Source organism: Stomoxys calcitrans, chromosome 1, assembly GCF_963082655.1.
Source record: "Stomoxys calcitrans chromosome 1, idStoCalc2.1, whole genome shotgun sequence".
NCBI classification, from domain to species: domain Eukaryota; kingdom Metazoa; phylum Arthropoda; class Insecta; order Diptera; family Muscidae; genus Stomoxys; species Stomoxys calcitrans.
This window is the reverse complement of record NC_081552.1, coordinates 77,484,729-77,509,375: the sequence shown is the minus strand read 5'-3', so window position 1 is coordinate 77,509,375 and position 24,647 is coordinate 77,484,729. Positions and strand designations below refer to the sequence as shown.

The window sequence follows — 24,647 nt, the reverse complement described above, 5'->3', positions numbered from 1 at the left end:
CACAAGGGTTTCTCTTATGACTCTATTGATCAGTGGTGAATTTCATCAAAATCTGTTCAGATTTAGATATAGCTCCAATGTATATGTATCTCCGAATTGCACCTTTAGGGTCTACGCTAACGCAATCTTCTCAAAATTTTGCACAGCGATTTCGTCTATGACTTCTGTAATATGTAATATGGGTTTTGGTTGAAATTCTACACTTAAATTTTATGTTTCGAGGATTTAGCCTGCTTACCCTATGTGGTGTAGGGTACTAAAAGGTCGGCTCCGCACGGCTTTAGCCCGTCCTTACTTGTTTTCGTTAAAATTATACACATATTCGCACAAATTTCCCAAAATTTAAATTAGTCCTTTTTGCTTTTTATCGCACAAAATTTTATTTTTTTACGCTTTTTGATGGTAAATTGTTGACACCACTGACTACGAACTGTGCGTCGGCGTTGGCATAGTTAAACATATCAAAATACAGCGGTTGCGTTGGTTAGGCCATGCAGTCAGAATGAATGAAGGAGTTTCAGCGAAGAAGCCAAGATGGAACACGCAAACCGGGTCGGCCAAAAGCCCGCTGGAAAGATTAAGTGGTGAAAGACATTTTGAAAGTTGGTGTCAGAGATGTTAGAAGAAGTGCCGAAGTTCGAGGTGCTTGGTTCGGCTAACGGGACACATGTTCTGTCATAGCCAACTAATGTAAGTACGCTTACCTCAGTGTTGCCCAAGAGTGAGAGACAGGTAGTGCTTAAAGCTTTTTCTCTTCCATTAACTGCATGATTTCTCTTCCCTTTTGAGTAGTTACTCTCTCTTCGAGTAACTGTACCAGTTCTCTTTTCTTTTTAAAGTAACCATGGAATTTCATTTACGATCTTTAATACTCTCAACAGTGTTGCATTTAAAATTAATTTTGATTTTTAGTTAATAGGTATGGCTTGATAATTACATACATAAGGTTTACAGCTGTTTGTTATTAATAATTACAACAAATAGTTGACAAAACATTCATAACTGGTATGACTAGTAAATATTGTAACATTCATAATGATATTCTCATATCAATATACAATACAAACACATATACATATGTAGGTGGTAACTTAAATTTACATTTGCGCTGCTAAATATTTTAACTAGACTTAAATTATACAAACATACATATTTTGCACATGTAAAATCTATGACCCTTGCAAACTCAAAATGTGAAGAGTGGGAGATTAGCGCGTTGATTCGTTGGCAATGCTTCTAGAAATCTACAACAACCGTCTAATTAGCCGATATAAGAATGTGATAACAATTACAGAGTAATTGAAGTACATATTGGAATTCCTATGTAAACTGGGTGATGCTGATATGTGACGCCCTGTAATTAGAAGATAAATAAATGTGGGGTTATTAATTGAATTGTTAAGAAAGTAATATTAAATGAAACAAATTGTTTCTTTTGTATAAAGGAAACGTTTTTGTTATTTCGCTCTGCAAGAAAATTCTTAACTCGTAATAATTCTGGTGGAGCGGCTGTGCCTGGCTCCACTTGTCGACAAACGACTGGTCAGCAGGGGCTTTTAACGACGACACCTGGTTCGAGTCTTAAGGACAATGCCGAAACTATTTTACCTTCACATGCCGATAAGTTGCCTAATCCATCGGCGTTCTCTGGCAAAGCAAAAGGCGCATCGCTTTCAGGTTTATTAAAAAGCTTGGCGAATGATCCTAAAACTACATGTCTAGCTTCGGAAACGGCACCGCAGTCCATCAAAAGGCTGCGGTCAACTGGGTCCAAGGACCTTTGCTTATGTCGCTAAGGACAGCTTGGTGATGGTAGTTGTCGACAAGGGAGAAGTACAGGGCTGCATACTTAAGAACAATTGGATTGGGATAGTCAATGGACTGTCATCTGTATACACTGATAACCTTGCGGAATAGCATGGGCCTCCTCCAATTTGTGACGATGCAGGCTGGTATCGGCGTCGCTATAAACCAATTGATTTCGTGGATCAACGCTCAATTGAAATGTATCGTTGCGCTCTAAGGAAGATTGGTGAGATCTGGGCAGGCGCGGCAATGGATTTAGTCAAGAAGGAATATATTCCTTTTCGACAAATGACATAGGCTAGGATATCAAGCATTCCCTCAGATCCTGAATCCATACTTGGATGAGGTTGATGGTGGCCGGAGACATGCAGTATTACTTAATTCCGACTGTCTCACAGACCTCAAAAATTCTGAAGGTGTTGTATCCTAAGGATGCAACAAGTTGAAACTGCACAGATAAAAATTATTTTGAAAACAACAATTTTGGACAAAAAAACGACGAAAAAATTTGTTAATTTTCCTGCAACAATTTTTTTTTTTTTTTATTAAATTTCTTTTTTGCTAATCTTGTTTTTACAATTCATATCAATTTACTACTGCTGCGAAGCCTTATGTCAGTATAATGTTAATAATACAAATTGTATTTTAAACTTTTGGTTCACGGCTCAGCTGTGATATATGGTGTATCTTTTCTATCGGTATTATATTTAAGGTTTTTGGCAGTTATCGCCAGGGAAAAATTGCCGTAGTTATTTTTAAATGTTGACACAGTGTATCGTCCAGCATTTCTGCTTCTGGTGTGGCGTCGATGTCTGATACGTGGCAGAAGATATGTTTTGTCTTAAAACTCTCTTATTATAGTAGTATTATATAGAAATCGTTTATATTCGAGAATAAGAGAAGACAAACAAATATTAATCATCGAAAATCGCTTTATTGTTTTTCAAAATATTCCAGATTTAGATCTATTCTCTTTTGCATGCGTTTGAACCAATTTTCGAAGCACTTTTGCCACTCTGATTGAGGTATCTCCAAAACATGCATTCTGAACGCATCAACCACTTCTTCAGGTGTCGAAAAACGGTGACCTCTCATTTCATTTTTTACGTACGGGAATAAAAAAAAAGTCATTCCGTGCCAAGTCAGGACTATACGGCGGATGACTCATCAAATCGACGTTTTGAGTGCTCAAAAATGCAGTTGTTTGAGTCGATGTGTGAGATCTCGCATTGTCGTGGTGAAGAGTGGTCCCCCTTCGACGGTTGGTTTTCCTGATTTCTTGGAAGACAATTGGCAAACAAATGGTTGTGTACCACTCAGAATTGACCGATCTGCGTTGTTCTAGTGGTACGATTGCGACATGTAAAATTTTTCCGACAAAACAGGCGATCATTTGTTTGGAGAGCTTCGTGCGCGAGCAACTTTTGTTGGATTTGCCTCATCTTAAAACACCCATAGAGTCGACTACTGTTTACTTTCAGGTTCATAGGCGTAAATCCACGACCTGTCACGATGTCATAGACGTGTTTCGAAGCATCGCATTTGGAGCATTTCTTTCGACCAATCGACTCGAGCTTTTTTTGAGCGATTGACAAATTGTTTGGGATCTAACGCGAAAAAATTTTCTTTGACGGTCAAATGTCCATGCAATATTGAATGCTTGCTGGTCCCACTAATGCTTAAGTTTGTCTCAATCTCACGATAGGACGACCTTCACGAAATTAGTCTTGGAGTAAACTACGTCCTCGCTTGAATTCACCATACCATCGATAAACACTGGTAATTGATGGAGCTTCATTGCCAAAAATTCAATTAAGTTCATCGATGCACTGTTGTTGAGTTAAACGATGCACTGCTGTTGAGTCGAAAGTTGTAATCGGCTTGTTGTGCGCTCTAAATACTAAATAAGTAACCTGGAAAAAGAAAATCTAAGTTAGGAATTCGGGAATGCTCCAACGTTTCATCATCTTCCCCACATGCCCAATACGTGCGATCACTTACCGCAGCGATTTTTCATAAGTGAGCTCGTGGTCCTATGTGTCCCGTTATGATACTAAAAGCTATACTGACCTCCTTTTTAATTCCTTTTAGTAATAGCCTCATCCTCTCACGATCCGGATCACTCTATAGGATTTTCGCCGGATGGACGAACGCCCACGCCTTTAACTCGGACTGCATCTGCACTGAAGGTATCATTGTCCTTCTCACACTCCAAGATTGTTCGCGATCTCACCATCCTGGTTTTTATTGCCCTTATGGCCATTTAACTGTGCGTAAAGATGTTCTGATTTCCTGATGGGCTGATTTCCTTTCTCGAAGAGGACAACTATCTCCGAAAGATGCCACTAGTGCAGTCGTAATCCTGTTGACATTGTCGTAAATGTTTTCTTTGCTTGGACAATCTAAATTATCTTGTCTAAGTCTTCTTCTGAGTAGTCTTTCGAATTTTGGCCAGTTTGTTTTTGACTTATTACGAAAGCTTATCGGATTCGGCACTGGCCGTGCTATTCTAAACCTAATGTAGCGATGGTCTGAGAAGGATTGCTCCATGGAGACCCTCCAATCCTGAACCTCATCGATTAGATTTTCCGAACATATTGTCACATCTAAAACCTCCTCCCTAATCCTATTAACAAAGGTAGCGATGTTACCAATATTAAGCGTTATTAGGTCCTTAGCATTCAAGAACTCTGCCAGGGCTTGGCCCTGCTCATTAATGTTTGTACTGCCCCACGAAATGTGGTGAAAGTTCGCATCACACCCTATTAATACCTCATTTCCTGTCCGTTTTGCCTTCCTCACCAGCCGTTGCAGCTCCAACGTGGGTGGCGGTGTCAGAGAGTCGAAAGGCAGATAAATTGATGCCAGATATGATCCACCGTTTCCCTGTCTCATCACTATTGCATTCGACGTTGGCAACTCTGGGGAAAATACATAATTTGAATTTGTATGAAAAAAAACGCGGGTCCTCGGCCGAGTACTAATGTTAGCTAATGGGTTAGAGTAAATGGGCTTCATGGGAGTAGGTCGTGATCTCATCGTCTGCTTCTGTGTGTAAGGCGGCATTGCGTTTTCTGTCACTTTATCCACCCTAATCTTTCTAATCACGAGGAAGTCGTTGATAGTTCCGTCGTCGGGTCCCTTTTTGTAAGGCTGTGTTGGGTCTCTCGCCGCCACACTGCTTGATGTTTTAGTATTAGAATCTTTGCCTATCCTGTTGAGAGAGACGGTGAAAATTTCGTCGTCGACCCCCTGTCCGTTAGCTGTTATCGAGTGTACCGCCATTGTACCGCCTGAAGGCTCAATATGAGGATATTTGCCTATCCTAGTCTTCCCATTCCGAAAACGACGGCCATGGCTCCGTAGTACGCCATGCCTTTAGTCTTAGCAGTGTTATGGTCTTCGGTAGATCTGATTCTCTTTCCAGATTCCGTGGCAGTGCTAGGAATATCAGTTCTATCCTTTCCAGAATCCTGCACTTTTGCCCGATTGCGCTGCTGGTATACACTCCTCTGTCTCTTAAGTCGTGCCTTGGATAACATTCTCGGTCTGCATGTGAGCTAAGCAAAGCCATCGCTCAATTCTGCCGTCATCCCGCTGCCCACATCTCTCGATTCGGCTGCGATGACTGTTCCATTGACACTGTCGCTGTCTGAGTACGAGTTGGAAACAATACCTTTACAAAAAGGCTGGGGTGCACTGTGCATCCCTCTGGTTTATCAGTCCTCTTCTTCCTCATTAACTAGTCTCACCACTAGTTGTGCGTTTGAAGCATTACTCTCGACTACAGGTGCCAAGGAGGACAACATGCTACGGTCTGACGCCACCACCGCAGCTGTTGGGTCTTTGGAGTCCATTTCTAGCCTACTCCAAAAAGGCTTTAAAATCTTTCGTAATAGGTAGTACATATTCCGAGATATGGATATTTCTCTTTAGGGAGTGAAGTGAAAATACGTCCGCTCAACTCAACGGCTGCATGTGAATCAGCAAACACTGTTACGTTCAAATTGCAACGATTTTAAAAGATACGGCTGCTCTCTATTCTCGTATAATTTGCAAAATACCAACCATTCAGTCCAAACAACGATTTTTTACATACCCGAGTAAAAAAAGTTGATATGGTCAGATCCAATTACATCTGGAATTTTTTAATTAAACGTTTATTTTTGACCATTTAAGTGCTTCCTTTACCTTATGCCTCCGGTGGGCTTGGAACATGGGTCCTCTCGTTTGCTAGTCAAATTCGCTTCCAACTCAGCCAACTACTTGTTTATAATGCGCGCGGCCAAAGGTAAACAAATGTCTTTGGTCTATTTTTAGAACAAACAGCATCGGTTTTTGCTCCCGTCGGAACTTTTTCTTTCCTTATCCTAATTTCCTTATTTTTTTTGCCTACTCATGGAAAGTAGTTGTGAATTTGAGTTTGTGTTTGGGTTGCACCCACACCCAACATATCGTTCATGTGTAGAGTATTAAGCCCATTAAAGGAGCGATTGCGATGAAATTTGGAATAGTGAGTTTTGGTAGACCCCTACCCTTTTTTTTAAAGTGGTCCAGATCGGACCGGACAAATTAGCGGAATGTGCAGATGTAATTAAAAATATCTTTAATATTTTACATTCTGTAGCCATATTACATTTAGAAAATAAAACTCCCATATATCACATATTACCAATTGTCAACACCAACAATCACATTTTGATCAAATTTTAAAACATTACAAAATATATCACGGACCCATTGTTAGTAAAATACCTAATACGATACTTTAGGATTACTAATGTGAATATATTATTTGCTACATAATTTGAAATAAAATATAAGCAATTCTAAGTTAAAACACTGAAGGAACAAAATTGAGTTATTTGAAGCGCAAGATATACATATATATAGCACAAGATATAATTATATGTTAAGCCATATATATTTATATATACCATATCTCTTTGGATATAAATATGTATAGCAGATATAATTATATCTGGTCCCACATCTAATTATATCTACTACCAGATATAGTTATATAAAGCATCAGATATAATGAAATGTGACAGATCCATTCGGATCTAATTAGATCCAACTTTTTCTTATCTCAGATATATTTGGATCTGAGCATATACATTTTTTTTACTCGGGTATTGAGGGAATTAACGAGTAAAAGCGTGCGAATCTTATAAACCCTCCACCATGGATCGCATTTGTTGAGTTCTTTCCCGGTATCTCTTTTTAGACAAACAAAGAATAAAAGAAAATAATTGCTATGCTAATTGAAAAGAATGTTGGAGACCACAGTAGAAGTCTATGTGTAAAATTTCAGCCAAACCGAATAAGAATTTTGCCTTTTAGGGGCTCAAGAAGTAAAATAGGGAGATCGGTTTATATAAGAGCTGTATCTGTACAGACCGATTCAGACCATATTTGACACGTATGTTGGAGGTCATGGGAGAAGCCGTTGTATACAATTTCAGCAAAATCGGATAATTATTACGCTCTCTTGAGGCTCAAGAAGTCAAGATTCAAGATCGGTTCATTTGGCAGCTATATGAGGTCATGGACCGATATGGTCCATTTACAATCCCAACCGACTTACACTAATAAGAAGTATTTGTGCAAAATTTCAAGTGGATAGCTTTACTCCTTCGAAATTTAGCCTGCTTTCGACAGAGAGACAGACGGACGGACGGACGGACTAGATCGACTTAAAATGTCATGAAGATCAAGAATATATATACATTATGGAGTCTTAGACGAATATTTTGAGGAGTTACAAACAGAACGACGAAATTAGTATACCCTCATCCTGTATTGGAGTGTATACAAATACTTAAAAAGAGTATTTTTCACACAGGCGGTCACATTTTCATTTTGGGCATCGCTGCCCTAAAAACTTATTTCATTAATTTTGCCGCCGCCGTGGAAATTTAAACTCAAGATATCATGTGTGGTAGTTTTTCACGCATCCTCTAGCCTACCGACATCATTTTCTTTATGATGAACTAACGCAATGAGTGTTACTGCGTACACTCAGAAAAATGGTGAGCATAAAATAAAGCAAAACACTTATTTCAAATAAGTGTGCCAATATTAATCTAATTTGGTTACATTTTGATTAAATCAAGGAAACATTTGAGTTTTTTAGTAAGTTTTACTCATCTGAAATAGGTGAGAAATAGTTCATAAACATGGGTTTGGGAAGTTATTTTACTTAACCAAGTTAAATATCCCAATAGGAAACAACGTTTTTATTTACTCACTATAAACATGTTGTTATGCTGAATCCAACGTTTGCTTCAAACCTATATTCTTCAAATTGATTAAATATTCGTTCAAAATAGTTTATGAATTTCTCAAGTTTGAGTATTATTGAATAAATTTGACTCAATTACATGTTTGTCTGTTTGTTTGTCAAAGGAACAAATTACTCTAAGGTCTGCAGCCGGAAAATAATAAATTTTTTAAAAAAGAAAAACTCAGGTTGACGTTATTTATAACCGAGATGCTTAAATCCATTAACTTCTCTGTAATACTAAGCCTTACCTTAATGCAATTATAGAGGTGTTTTATAAACACGTTGTTTGTCAGTCATACATTCATCACTCGATTGAAAACTTAGAGTATAATAAAAGACATTTCATTTGTAACTTCTCGTTGTAAAGGACAATAGATTCATGTTTGAAACCCTATATAAAATGCCTTAGAGACATTTAAAGGTTTATTATTGATAAAAATTCGTATTTAAAAAGCAAAATCTGCCTTTTACAATTTCCTCTGTACATGTTTACCTCTGACCCTTTTATGTTTGTAACACATGACGCTTTTATGCTGCTATTGGAAACTGTCTCTGCTCGTATTATGAACAAATATGCAAAAGGCACTTGAGTGTCATGCGCAGGGCCATAACCCATTCAGAGCAATACGCAACATTTGCCGCCGACGAAAAGGCGTCAGCAACACATACGGGTAACAGTTGAAAACCATTCCCGTGTCGCACAATCAGTATTGCAACGCTCAGTCTGATGTACGCATTCTCCAAGTAAAGTCGTTGACGGCAACAAGGAAAAAATGAAAAAGGGCAAAAATATGAAACTAAAGGACTAAGGTTAATTTAGCACAATATTCATCTTTTTTTTGTTGAAATAATGTTTTCATTTCTCCTCTCAGCATACAATTACAGGAAGAAATTTAATGTGCTCCAGTGGTATAGCAGGAATTTGTTCTCATCGCTACTGCGCAGAATAGTCCGATCATACGGCGTGACACGGCCTAAATTTTGGTAAGCATTAGAAATTAAAAAAACCAAATTGAATTTAATTTCTTGTTTTAGTGGTCTTTATTTAACTTTGTCTGCAGGAACTTTTAAAACTGAAATGCAATCTGCAATGTGTGAAGCGACTTTAACGTAAATGACTTCGCAAAGGATTTATACTACTAATTACAGACGGACATGCTGACAGCATGCTGAAGATATGGAAAGAACATTTTACCCAACTGCTAGTGTCTGACGTTGGCGGCGAAGAGGATATCTCAAAACCAATCAATGATGATGGTATAGAATGTTTACCTCCAAGTCAGAATGAGGTCCAAGTAGCAGTGACCCGACTGAAGAACAACAAGGCAGCAGGTGCCGACGGTTTACCCACTGAACTATTTAAGACCGGAGGCGACACACTGATAAGGCGTACTCATAAGCTTATCTGCGCAACCACAGCATATACATAGACAACACAAGAAAGGAGACAAGACGGAATGTGCCAACTACAGAAGAATAAGTATCCTCACCATCGCATACAAGATACTCTCGAGCGTACTGTGTGAAAGATTAAAGCCTAAAGTCAATAAGATAATTGGACCCTATCAATGCGGCTATAGACCTGGGAAATCATCCCCGGACCAGATATTCACATTGCGCCAAATCCTGGAAAAGACCCGAGAAGGACTAATCAACACCTACCATCTCTTCGTTGACTAAAACCCGCTTTCGATACCCTTTTACGTTGAAAGGTATTTCAAGCCATGGTATACTTGAGTTTGGTATCAGTGCGAAATAAATAAGACTCTGATGATGACACTTCCTGACACGCGTTCCTCAGTAAGAATAGGAAAGAATCTCTTCGAACCATTTAATATTAAACGAGGTTTCGGACAAGGAGACAACCTATCGTGCTGGAGAAGATTATGTATCTACCTCGGCACCGCCGTAACCCAAACGAATGACACCAGTTTTGAGAAAAAACGAAGAATAATACTGGCAAACAGATGCTACTTTGGATCAAGTAAGCAGTTTAGAAACAAGGCCACCTCTCGACAGACGAAGATTACACCATGCAAGACACTGATAATACCTGTGTTGTTATATGGTTCTAAGGCAATGGTTTTTGTGAAAGCAGATGAGGCAGAGCTTGGAGTATTTGAGAGAAAGATTCTTCGTAAAATATATGGACCAGTTTGCGTCAATGAAGAATATAGGCGACGCAACAACGAGATGTATGAGCTGTATGACGACGTTAGCATAGTTACACGTATCAAAACACAACGGCTGCGTTGGCTAGATCATGTTGTCAGAATGAATGAAGAAACTCCAGCAAAGAAATCTTTTGAAGGCAAACACGGTGGTACACGCAAACCAGGAAGACCAAAAGCCCGATGAAAATATCAAGTGGTGGGAGGCACTTCCAAACTTGGTGTCAGAGATTTTAGAATGAGCGCAGAAGATCGAGGCGCTTGGAACGCTATTCTACGTTCGACTAGTGGAACATATATTCTGTCATAGCCAGTTAAAGAAGAAGATGAATGTGAGAATAAATAGTACATCTATAATTAAATGAATTATCTAATGCGTCTTAGTTAAAACTGAATGGAATAGAAGCAGAGATTTTGCAAAAGTGTACAGATGTATTAGCACACAGTAAAAATTTGGAACGTTTTATTAAATCAATTGTGTTGAGTTGATTTCAAAATATCTTTGAATAACTTATTTCCATTCAATTAACGAAGTTCATTTGATGTAATTATATTTTAGCTCTGGACGGACTAGATCGACTTAAAATGTCATGAAGATCAAGAATATATATACATTATGGAGTCTTAGACGAATATTTTGAGGAGTTACAAACAGAACGACGAAATTAGTATACCCTCATCCTGTATTGGAGTGTATACAAATACTTAAAAAGAGTATTTTTCACACAGGCGGTCACATTTTCATTTTGGGCATCGCTGCCCTAAAAACTTATTTCATTAATTTTGCCGCCGCCGTGGAAATTTAAACTCAAGATATCATGTGTGGTAGTTTTTCACGCATCCTCTAGCCTACCGACATCATTTTCTTTATGATGAACTAACGCAATGAGTGTTACTGCGTACACTCAGAAAAATGGTGAGCATAAAATAAAGCAAAACACTTATTTCAAATAAGTGTGCCAATATTAATCTAATTTGGTTACATTTTGATTAAATCAAGGAAACATTTGAGTTTTTTAGTAAGTTTTACTCATCTGAAATAGGTGAGAAATAGTTCATAAACATGGGTTTGGGAAGTTATTTTACTTAACCAAGTTAAATATCCCAATAGGAAACAACGTTTTTATTTACTCACTATAAACATGTTGTTATGCTGAATCCAACGTTTGCTTCAAACCTATATTCTTCAAATTGATTAAATATTCGTTCAAAATAGTTTATGAATTTCTCAAGTTTGAGTATTATTGAATAAATTTGACTCAATTACATGTTTGTCTGTTTGTTTGTCAAAGGAACAAATTACTCTAAGGTCTGCAGCCGGAAAATAATAAATTTTTTAAAAAAGAAAAACTCAGGTTGACGTTATTTATAACAGAGATGCTTAAATCCATTAACTTCTCTGTAATACTAAGCCTTACCTTAATGCAATTATAGAGGTGTTTTATAAACACGTTGTTTGTCAGTCATACATTCATCACTCGATTGAAAACTTAGAGTATAATAAAAGACATTTCATTTGTAACTTCTCGTTGTAAAGGACAATAGATTCATGTTTGAAACCCTATATAAAATGCCTTAGAGACATTTAAAGGTTTATTATTGATAAAAATTCGTATTTAAAAAGCAAAATCTGCCTTTTACAATTTCCTCTGTACATGTTTACCTCTGACCCTTTTATGTTTGTAACACATGACGCTTTTATGCTGCTATTGGAAACTGTCTCTGCTCGTATTATGAACAAATATGCAAAAGGCACTTGAGTGTCATGCGCAGGGCCATAACCCATTCAGAGCAATACGCAACATTTGCCGCCGACGAAAAGGCGTCAGCAACACATACGGGTAACAGTTGAAAACCATTCCCGTGTCGCACAATCAGTATTGCAACGCTCAGTCTGATGTACGCATTCTCCAAGTAAAGTCGTTGACGGCAACAAGGAAAAAATGAAAAAGGGCAAAAATATGAAACTAAAGGACTAAGGTTAATTTAGCACAATATTCATCTTTTTTTTGTTGAAATAATGTTTTCATTTCTCCTCTCAGCATACAATTACAGGAAGAAATTTAATGTGCTCCAGTGGTATAGCAGGAATTTGTTCTCATCGCTACTGCGCAGAATAGTCCGATCATACGGCGTGACACGGCCTAAATTTTGGTAAGCATTAGAAATTAAAAAAACCAAAATGAATTTAATTTCTTGTTTTAGTGGTCTTTATTTAACTTTGTCTGCAGGAACTTTTAAAACTGAAATGCAATCTGCAATGTGTGAAGCGACTTTAACGAAAATGACTTCGCAAAGGATTTATACTACTAATTACAGACGGACATGCTGACAGCATGCTGAAGATATGGAAAGAACATTTTACCCAACTGCTAGTGTCTGACGTTGGCGGCGAAGAGGATATCTCAAAACCAATCAATGATGATGGTATAGAATGTTTACCTCCAAGTCAGAATGAGGTCCAAGTAGCAGTGACCCGACTGAAGAACAACAAGGCAGCAGGTGCCGACGGTTTACCCACTGAACTATTTAAGACCGGAGGCGACACGCTGATAAGGCGTACTCATAAGCTTATCTGCGCAACCTCAGCATATACATAGACAACACAAGAAAGGAGACAAGACGGAATGTGCCAACTACAGAAGAATAAGTATCCTCACCATCGCATACAAGATACTCTCGAGCGTACTGTGTGAAAGATTAAAGCCTAAAGTCAATAAGATAATTGGACCCTATCAATGCGGCTATAGACCTGGGAAATCATCCCCGGACCAGATATTCACATTGCGCCAAATCCTGGAAAAGACCCGAGAAGGACTAATCAACACCTACCATCTCTTCGTTGACTAAAACCCGCTTTCGATACCCTTTTACGTTGAAAGGTATTTCAAGCCATGGTATACTTGAGTTTGGTATCAGTGCGAAATAAATAAGACTCTGATGATGACACTTCCTGACACGCGTTCCTCAGTAAGAATAGGAAAGAATCTCTTCGAACCATTTAATATTAAACGAGGTTTCGGACAAGGAGACAACCTATCGTGCTGGAGAAGATTATGTATCTACCTCGGCACCGCCGTAACCCAAACGAATGACACCAGTTTTGAGAAAAAACGAAGAATAATACTGGCAAACAGATGCTACTTTGGATCAAGTAAGCAGTTTAGAAACAAGGCCACCTCTCGACAGACGAAGATTACACCATGCAAGACACTGATAATACCTGTGTTGTTATATGGTTCTAAGGCAATGGTTTTTGTGAAAGCAGATGAGGCAGAGCTTGGAGTATTTGAGAGAAAGATTCTTCGTAAAATATATGGACCAGTTTGCGTCAATGAAGAATATAGGCGACGCAACAACGAGATGTATGAGCTGTATGACGACGTTAGCATAGTTACACGTATCAAAACACAACGGCTGCGTTGGCTAGATCATGTTGTCAGAATGAATGAAGAAACTCCAGCAAAGAAATCTTTTGAAGGCAAACACGGTGGTACACGCAAACCAGGAAGACCAAAAGCCCGATGAAAATATCAAGTGGTGGGAGGCACTTCCAAACTTGGTGTCAGAGATTTTAGAATGAGCGCAGAAGATCGAGGCGCTTGGAACGCTATTCTACGTTCGACTAGTGGAACATATATTCTGTCATAGCCAGTTAAAGAAGAAGATGAATGTGAGAATAAATAGTACATCTATAATTAAATGAATTATCTAATGCGTCTTAGTTAAAACTGAATGGAATAGAAGCAGAGATTTTGCAAAAGTGTACAGATGTATTAGCACACAGTAAAAATTTGGAACGTTTAATTAAATCAATTGTGTTGAGTTGATTTCAAAATATCTTTGAATAACTTATTTCCATTCAATTAACGAAGTTCATTTGATGTAATTATATTTTAGCTCTGCTTTAACTAAAACCAATTAAAATATCTTTAGCGCTATATGAAGTTCAACATTATTCGAATGTAGTTTATTTTAACTGAAACATTGGGCCACTTTTTTGGGTGTAGTAATTAGTTTCTGAATTAAACTAAATTAAAAAAGAAAATGTAGAAACTACTTTAAAAGATAAATATTTAATACGATTTACATACTTATTTAAGCCGAAAAAAAGTTTAAAGAAAAAATAGCAAAAACAAATATGTTTTGACCGGCCGGGGGACTCGAACCTTGGTTTGCAAATCATGAATGGCATGGGATTCTGCTGTGCTACATTGTAGTATGCCTATTTTAACAACTAACTTAACAAAAGAACTTGTTGAAAATCCACAACATTTCAATTATTTTTTGTCTAGGAAGTCTCTACAAACCCACTTCAACAATTAATGTCTTCAATTCAATGCTGAAATTCGTTGAGATCTTCTCACATACATACAAATTTGGTATTTAGTTTTTTATACCCTCCACCATAAGATGGGGGGTATACTAATTTCGTCATTCTGTTTGTAACTACTCGAAATATTCGTCTGAGACCCCATAAAGTATATATATTCTTGATCGTCGTGACATTTTATGTCGATCTAGCCATGTCCGTCCGTCTGTCCGTCCGTCCGTCCGTCTGTCTGTCGAAAGCACGCTAACTTCCGAAGGAGTAAAGCTAGCCGCTTGAAATTTTGCACAAATACTTCTTATTAGTGTAGGTCGGTTGGTATTGTAAATGGGCCATGTTTTGATATAGCTGCCATATAAACCGATCTTGGGTCTTGACTTCTTGAGCCTCTAGAGTGCGCAATTCTTATCCGATTGGAATGAAATTTTGCACGATGTGTTTTGTTATGATATCCAACAACTGTGCCAAGTATGGTTCAAATCAGCCCATAACCTGATATAGCTGCCATATAAACCGATCTTGGGTCTTGACTTCTTGAGCCTCTAGCGTGCGCAATTCTTATCCGATTGGAATGAAATTTTGCAAGACGTGTTTTGTTATGATATCCAACAACTGTGACAAGTATGGTTCAAATCGGTCCATAACCTGATGTAGCTGTCATATAAACCGATCTTGGGTCTTGACTTCTTGAGCCTCTAGAGTGTGCAATTCTTATCCGATTGGAATGAAATTTTGCACGACGTGTTTTGTTATGATATCCAACAACTGTGCCAAGTATGGTTCAAATCGGTCCATCACCTTATATAGCTGTCATATAAACCGATCTTGGGTCTTGACTTCTTGAGCCTCTAGAGTGTGCAATTCTTATCCGATTGGAATGAAATTTTGCACGACGTGTTTTGTTATGATATCCAACAACTGTGCCAAGTATGGTTCAAATCAGTTCATAACCTGATATAGCTGCCATATAAACCGATCTTGGCTCTTGACTTCTTGAGCCTCTAGCGTGCGCAATTCTTATCCGATTGGAATGAAATTTTGCAAGACGTGTTTTGTTATGATATCCAACAACTGTGCCAAGTATGGTTCAAATCGGTCCATAACCTGATATAGCTGCCATATAAATCGATCTGGGATCTTGACTTCTTGAGCCTCCAGAAGTCGCAATTATTATCCGATTTGCCTGAAATTTTGTACGACGGATTCTCACATGACCATCTCGATCGATCTCTCTATTTTACTTCTTGATCCCACAAAGAGCGCAATTCTTATTCGAATTGGCTGACATTTTAAACAGGTCTCCAACATAAATATAATTTAATTGTGGTCCAAACCGGACAATATCTTAATATCGCTCTAATCGCAGAGCAAATCTTTTCTTATATTCTTTTTTTGCCTAAGAAGAGATGCCGGGAAAAGAACTCGACAAATGCGATCCATGGTGGAGGGTATATAAGATTCGGCCCGGCCGAACTTGTTTAGAGTTCTTTTTTTCTGTGTGAAGGTGTATAGAAGCGGTGAGGTTTGCGAATCAGGAGACGACTCAGCAGTTGCTGCTGAATACTTGCTGCGGAACAATCGACCACATTTCTAAGGTCTGACGGATTGCAAGAGACTAAAAATCTACTTGTCACGATCACAACAGGAGGCGAATAAATCGAAATGGGACTCGACATGTCCTGTGTGGGTGGGTCATCCTGGTTGATTGGGCTCAAGGTGTGCGCCGGCGGGGAAGGACGGAACTCAACAGGTACTTCGACAGCAGCAGTTTGTGAAGCATCTAAGGAGGAATCGTCCACAACGCAAGTGTTCAGTGTCCTGAGTGGTTCCACTGCTTTCTAAACTGACTCTGGATGCAGAAGGAAACTCATCATGACAAGATCATCGAACGAATCTTGTGAGCAAGAACGCAACAGTGGTGGAAATTCTGGATCCTGACTATGGTCCGGTTTCTGCGGATAAATCTCTACCATTGAAGGACCGCTTCGGCGGCACTAAAGGTCCTTGTGATGGAAGGAGGGTTTGACGTGGTTCTTATCCAGGAAAATTCCTGGATATAAACTACTCAAGGGTATATGGAATTGAAGACACAGAGCCTGCAAAGAGTACCCAAAATGTTTTTCTTCTTCCGTCACTAAGCACTGAAGATTCAGTAGTAGCCAGCCTTGAAATTAATAATTCTCATTACTGGTTTCTTCCCTATATATATGGTACACGATTTAGAGACGCCGCCTTCAAGCCTTAAGTTGCTGGTTGAAACCGCTTCTGCAGGAAAAAAAAGTCTGCGATCTGGCGATTTGTAATAAAGGGAATAAACCGACCTTTATTGCCAGGATCAGGGATGAGTTGTATCGGAGGATATAAGCGGAAGGAAATGCGACTGGGAAGTGTTGGATGACCACAGCTTCTCTGATCATCGTTATATTACTTTCAGCCTTGGCGAAAATACTGGATAATTGGTTCCTCGGCTACATCGAAGAAAGGCGGATTGGAATAAATTTCGGCACACAACTATCCCTTCTAGACCAGAAACGGAAGTGGAAACGGCGGTGGACAAAGACATAATAGTCAAGCGCATGACGAAGGACCTGATTGATTTGTGTCAGCTTGTCCTAGTACCAAGCCAAGGGGCAAACAGCGGCCGCCATGGTGGACCCCAGAACTGCTTTGTCTAAGGAAGGGTGACATAAAACTCTTCAATAGGGCGAAAGCCACAAGGGTATCACACGATTGGGACATCTATAAAGCTGAGCTAAGAAAATACAAGGGCGAGCTAAGAAAGGTTCAGAACAAATCCTGGGCGGATTTCTGCACCTTCGTGGAAGAAAGAAAGATCCTATCCTCGAGACTTATATATTCAAAAGTCAGAGAATTAATGAACAATGTCTACTGAGGAAACACTGACATGTTGACACACATTTCCCGGGAAACTCTCCAACGAACAACGTGTCACTGGTATTGCATTCGTCAGAGGTTATAGGGGAAATTGTGCCTGAGCCAAAAAGCCTTTGGGAGAGGAATTGGAGTTTCTAGGCATCAACACTACCGTAAGAAAAATTATTAATAGCTTACTTACTAAAAGATGCATTACGACAGTTTTGGGATCTGTAGATCTAAAATGATGGCTCAGTAGAGACACATCAAGGGGGTGTTCGGTCTCCTCTACTTTGGATCATAACCATTAACAATATATCGTTGTCTCTGAAAGAAAAACGTGTAAAAGTGGTAGCGTATGCAGTTGCAATTGCTGTTAGGGGAAAGTTTTCCAGCACTCTTAGGTATATCTCTGGAAAGAAGAAGAAAGAAAGGCAACTCTTGCCCTATACACCTGCAAGAGAGCCATTGGCAAAAGTTCGGGGGTTTAAACCGCGTGTAATGTACTGAGTATATACTGCAGTTGTCAGACCTAAAATGCTATATGGGGTTGTAATCTGGTGGGCGGTGTTTCAAAAAGCCACCTACTGTTCAAAACTCTGCCGGATCCAAAGGATGGCTTGTTTGTGCACAGCCGCACTCAGGACGACACCATCTGATGCACTGAATTTAATGCTACACCCTTTGCTTGTGGACGTTGTGGCTAGACAAATTGCGGCGACCACTGCTGTGAGGCTTAGCGAACTTTCTCTTTGGTCATGCGGCGGCTGCGGACAATGTGTTATCCTCTCTACAATGCCAGAAGTTCCAGGCAGTGTGGATTACGCACTGCCTGAATACTATTCCTGATAGAACCCATTTGGAACCACAATATCCCTGGTAATAGAAGTAACATAGTTTTCTATACGGATGGTTTCAAACTAGACGTCCAGGTGGCCTTTGGGATATACACTCTGAAGAACTAGGACTGGTCATATTGAGAAGGTTACCGATCAATGTAGAGTGTATCAAGCGGAGATCTTTGCAATCAAAAAAGTGGCGGAAGTGGCGAGAACAACTGGCATACATATGTTCTCCGACAGCCAGGCAGCCATTCTGCCTGGGCAACGTATTTCTAAATTCAAAAACCGCTCTCGGCTGTCGCAGATCTCTCAACGAGATGGATGAACAGTTCTAAACTCACCTGTTCTGGGTGCCGGGCCACAGAGATACCCCAGGGATTTGTAAAGAAAATGAGCTTGCCAGACTAGGGACTACCCAGCACAAGAACTTCGAGGTCTGCCGAGGTTAGAAGAAGAAAAAAGTTTAAAAATTTTTCTGGCCCAGAGAAATTCATAATTTATTGATTTGTTCACCCACCGATGAGAGCCAAATTCAGTGTTGAGTGAAACACGTACTCCAGCATTTTTTTTCATAAACGAGACACCACATCGAGAATGGTAAAACATGTGGAAGCAAAACCCTGCGTCCACCGACTGCAATGTGGCTGGTGAAAAAATTATCCGGTTTAAGCAGCAAGCGTCACTCCATTGGTTTCGCGCGTATTTTAAATTTTTTCAATTTCTCGAAACTGTTTTAATTTGCAAAAACCAAACCTGAATAAAAAAAATACATCCAACGCACGATATTTCGTTTTCCAAGTATTTTGTTGTCATGTAAACAACACACATACACATGAAAGCACACACACCAATGTTTGACATTAGGAAATTTGTCAAATTAAAACAAGTTATAGTCCGATTCGGACCATAAGTTAGAATGTTGAAGACCATAGCAGAAGTCATAGGATAATATTTCAGTCCATTCGGATAAGAATTGCGCCTTGTAGGGGCTCAAGAAGCATAGTCGGGAGATCGGTTTATATGGGAGCTGTATCAGGCTATAGATCGATTGAGACCATATTGGACACGTATGTTGAAGGTCACGGGAGAAGCCGTTGTACAAAATTCGCTAAGAAAAAACAAAATCGGCTAAGAATTGTGCCTTCTAGAGGCTTAAGAAGTCAAGACCCCAGATTGGTTTACATGGCAGCTATATCAGGTTACGTATCGATTTAAACCATATTATTGCGGTTGTTGGAATTCAAAACAATATACTTCATGCCAAATTTCAGCCAAATCGGATAAGAATTGCGCCCTCTATTGGCTCAAGAAGTCAAGATCAAAGATCGGTTTATATGGCAGCTATATCGAAACATGGACCGATATAGCCCATTTACAATCCCAACCGACCTATTTGTGCAAAATTTCAAGCGGCTAGCTTTACTCCTTCGAAAGTTAGCGTGCTTTCGACAGACAGACGGACGGACATGGCTAGATCGACTTAAAATGTTATAACGATCAAGAATATATATACAATACTTTACTAGCCGAACCGGGCCCGCTCTGCTGCGCCTTCTTTAACTCTCCAATATCTTTTTAGGGTTGGGACACATCGCCTTGTATGTGTATATCGAATTCGTGCCACTCTAGCCTATTTCCGCCTATAACGATGAACGCCTGCGTTCAAATCCTGGCGATAACATCGGACAAAATTTAAAGCAGTGGTGATCCATTCTTAATGCTGGCGACATTTGTCATGTATGCCATGTAAAAAAATCTTGCACTGCGGCACGCCATTCGGACTCGGCAATAAAAAAATTCCCTTATCATTGAGTTTAAACTTGAATCGGAAAGCTTTCATTGATGTGTAAGAAGTGTGCCCCTTGTCAATTCCTGGGTAAATTTTTACTCCACTCCCAAATACATTTCTTTTGAGTCCTATATTATCGTATTGGTAAATATTTCCTGTTTAGAGAGACACTTGGCACTTAATGTAAATATACGCTTTGTGATCTAATTTAAAATATATTTAATATGAGGCCCATAATGGCATGATCGGTAAATAAATTCTGTTTGGGGGTGAAGCGGACCCCAGAGACTTTGTTTCGAAAATTAGAATCAATTTCCCGAAAATCAATCAGTTCCCCAAACACATGGCTCTTCAATTGGATATCAAATTCGTTTTTTTTCTCTCCAGCACCTTTCGTTTGAGCTCTATATTGTCGTGATTGGTTTATATACCCATTTGGTGGGTTTTGGACGGCCCCCGACCCCATCAATAGAAACCATGTTTTGTTTTGACTGCGAGAGTGCAAAAAAAAAAAATCGAACGAGTGGCTTTACAAATCTCAGAGATGTGGTGTTTTTGAAAATTAGGGCAATAAGAAGTGCTTTTTAGGGGAGGGATGGCACTCAGACATTTCGACTCAAATATGGATATCAGTTTCGTGCTGCACTCTCAAATACATTTAATGTTAGCCCCATATTGCCATGGTCGGTAAATATTAACTGTTTGGAGGGTGTTTTGAGACTGGGGCGGCCCCTGGCACTTTGGCCTGAAAATAGTTATCAAATTCGTTACTTACTCCCACATACCGTTGATTTGAGCTCCATATTGCCATAAACGGAAATAAAGTTTACACTTGGCTCCAAAATTGAATATCAAATCCGTTTTCTACTCTCATATACCTTTCATTTGATTACCATATTGTCAAAATGGGTCAATCAACCTATTTGACTTATTTTTTTGAGAAAAAGCGCCACCTAGACTTGAACACAAATTTTAATGTCATATTCTTAATCTCTTCCCAAATACATATCATTTGAGTCCCATATAGACTTGGTGGGTTAATATATTCGGGGGGTACTTGGGGTGCGGTGTCCTCCCATTACTTGGACTTAATTTTGTATGCCACATTTGTAATCTGCTGTCGAATATTTTTCATTAGAGGCCCATATTGACACGAACATCGAAATTATCTGTTTAGAGGAGTTTTGGGTTGGGGAGGCCCGCTGGGCATTTGGACCCAAATTTAAGAACGATATTCGTTTTCTAGACTCCAATACCTTTCATTTGATACCCATATTGTTGCTATCAGCCCACTTTTGATTTTGGATGGCGTTATTGGGGTAAGGGGTAAGGAGGGACCGCCCCCATGCGATATCTAAAAATTATATGTCCTATGTTTCTTTCCGGACAAACTTACACAATCTGTGAAAATTTTAAGAAAATCGGTTCAGCCGTTTTTAATTCTACGGAACAAACATAAAAACCGAGTCCCATATAGTCATGATGGGTCATATGCCCATTTAAGGCGTTTTTGGGGGGTAGGGTGACCCCCTATACTTCGATCTTATTTTGTATGCCAGATTCATAATCTACTTCCGAATACCTTTCATTTGATGATATGTCTGTTTGGGGTTGTGGAGGCCCAATCGGCACTTAGACCCAAATTTTAATACCATATTCGTTTTCTATTTTCCTATACCTTTCAATTGATACCCATATTGTCCCGATCGGTCCACTTTAGATTTTGGATAATGGGGAGACTATTTTCTGTGGGGCTATGTTAAAGTCTTTATAGACAAGCCGGCTTCAGTTAACGCATTGGAAGACAATATGGAACCAAGCGGATGGACCATTTAGGCGCAGTCACGCTCAACATTTGCATGAAATACTCTTCAAACCTTAAATTTTATGAACCGTACTGTCGATTCAAATAAAGATTTCGAGCATTTTTCTGAATTTTATGTGTTTTTTCTTTTTGAAAAACTTTCCAATATCTCTTTAAAAATCACCCTTTAGTATTGCGGCTAAGATAGCAACACATTCATATATTTTAAAGTGAAATCCAAAAGTAGTCTATACAAGTACATCTTTGCTTGCTTGTTTAACCCAATACCGTCTGATCCCCATTTCACTGTTCGATTTTGATGACATTTTTTTATGTTCTATTAAATTTATTAAAAACAATAAGGACGAGCTTAATTCGGACGAAGCCGAAATTTTGATACCTACACCACATTGGATGTGCAGGCTAAGTAGAAGTTCGATGAAAATCAGTACATATTGTAGGAGCCATAGAGTACAAATTTTGCAAATTTTTGAGATGATCGATTGATAAATGGGCTAGCAAAGGCCTTAAAATATATCATATTTTTCCTGGTTGTACCTGCATGCCAAATTTCAGACCTCTAGCTTCATTTGAACAGAAAGTACATTTGTTGCCGAAATGTATGAATTTTTATTTGATCATTTAGTCATCAATCATATATTTTTAAGTTGTACCTATATGCCAAATTCCAAACTTCTAGCCCCATCTATGAAGAAAGTACCAACTGGCACTAAATTTGGTATCAAAATGTGCGAATGATGAATAGTTCATTTGGCCACCTATCATATATTTTGTAGTGGTACCTATATGCCAAACCTCAGACCTCAAGCTTCATCTGAACAGAAAATACCAAATGGTACCAAAATGTACGAATTTTAAATTGATCAATTAGCCATCCGCCCCCATCCGAAATCAATAAATTACAAAGCCTATTTCTCATTCCTGACCATATTCGTAATCTACTCCCGAATACCTTTCATTTGAGTCCCATATTGTCATGATTGTCCAAAAATCCTTTTTTAGGGGGTTTTGGGGTTGGGGCGTCCCCAACCCTGGGTGAGGGGGGGGGGGGGGCAGTTACTTGGAACCAATTTTAAATATGAAATTCGTACTCTTCTCCTGAATACCCTATATTTGAGTCCCATATTGTCCAAATCGGTCCGCTTTTATTTTTGGGTAGTACTTTTGGGGTAAGGGGAAAGGTCCGCCCCCCTTCCGATTTCAAAAAATTATATAGCCTATGTTTCCTTCCACACCAACCTGCACAATCTGTGAAAATTTCAAGGTAATCGGTTCAGCCGTTTTTGAGTCTATACGGAACAAACAAACAAACCGACAAACAAACAAACAAATTCAATTTTATATATAAGAAGATGGGTTCTTAGACGAATATTTCGAGGAGTTACAAACAGAATGACGTAATTAGTATACCCCCATCTTATGGTGGAGGGTATAAAAACTGTACTCGGCTGTTCGCATGACCATACCTTTAAGTTCTTGTACCGTGGGACTACCTTACACATTCTAGGGGACTGGAATCTGTTTCAGGACAAGGCCCGAAGGGCAACGAGTGATAGATGGTCACAAATGGGTGGGTGGAAAGCATTCCAAAATGAAGTGGCCAAATCCAGACTTGAAGAGGTCTACCGCTTTGCTGTCGCTGGCTAGAACATACGTCACAGTGATTGTGTCCGTCATGACAGGTCACTGTCCATTCGGAAAACATGCTTACAGACTGAAGATTGCAACTAACGACTTTTGCAGAAGCTGTAAGGTCTGTAAGGTCGAGGAAGAGGAGACTATAAAACATCTGCTGTGTGTGTGTCCCGCACTGGCAGCCAGACGGAGTTCCACTTTAGGTTCAATTTCTTTGAGAACTTGTCTTGTTTAACGGATGTGAACATTCGCAAGTTGTGGAGCTTTTTAACGCGATCTGGATGGTTCAACAGTAGGAACTAGATGGCGATAATGTCTAAGTGAGTCCGATGGCGAACTGCCACCTAAACCTAACTTAAATAAGTAGTCCATTGTACGAATTATCTTCTACCCGGAAGAAAATTATGTTTAAGAAAATCGTTTGTAACTATTTAGAACAGTAACGCATAATTTATGAAAAAAAACCGGCCAATGATTCAATTTTAACATTTGGTAATGCTCTATTCCATAATTTATGACCAAATAGTTTATTGTTATAAAGCTTAAGGAAAACGATATTAATATTATTTATTTTTTATTGATCTCAAACAGTTTATTTGCTCTTATTCATGCTAATGTTCCATTTAACACCTCATGTCTAATTTAGCTAGCAAATAAAAAATTCCATCGTGACCATGGAATCCCTATCCCACTCATCAAAAATTAGATGGGCAGCATATGTTAATTTAAAGCATGTGTTTAAAAAATGGGGAAAAAAAAACAATAACAACAACAACAAAACGAAACGAAAACACAGCGAAAAAAAGAAAACATTTACACAAATCAAATTTTGATTGGAACATAAATAAATTTGGACTATAACAAATGAATGTACTAATCAACTTCCCAGTTATAGTTGAGGTTATTGGTGTTTGACAATACGGAAAATGTTTCTTGTTTGGTTAGCACTATTCGTAAGATATCGCTAGTTTAAGCAAAATTTTGCAAGAAATGTGTGAAATATAAATCAAGTAATTGGAAACCACGACAGCCCGTATAGCCAGGAAACACTTCTAATGGATCATAAAGAATAAAAAAGTATTTTCC

The 24,647-nt window shown here is 38.9% G+C and overlaps 1 protein-coding gene across 30 annotated transcripts in view; it reads right to left on the bottom strand.

Annotated features, from left to right (window-relative positions):
* Positions 1-850: 850 nt before the first annotated feature.
* Positions 851-24,647, bottom strand: part of LOC106091114 (uncharacterized) — a 274,438-nt gene continuing 250,641 nt past the window's right edge. For all 30 annotated transcript variants that reach the window (XM_059362596.1, XM_059362526.1, XM_059362529.1 and 27 more), the window contains one exon: positions 851-1,354. In XM_059362596.1, the coding sequence (XP_059218579.1) occupies positions 1,245-1,354 (110 nt within the window). In that variant the 3' untranslated portion in view covers positions 851-1,244. The remainder of the gene's footprint in view (positions 1,355-24,647) is intronic.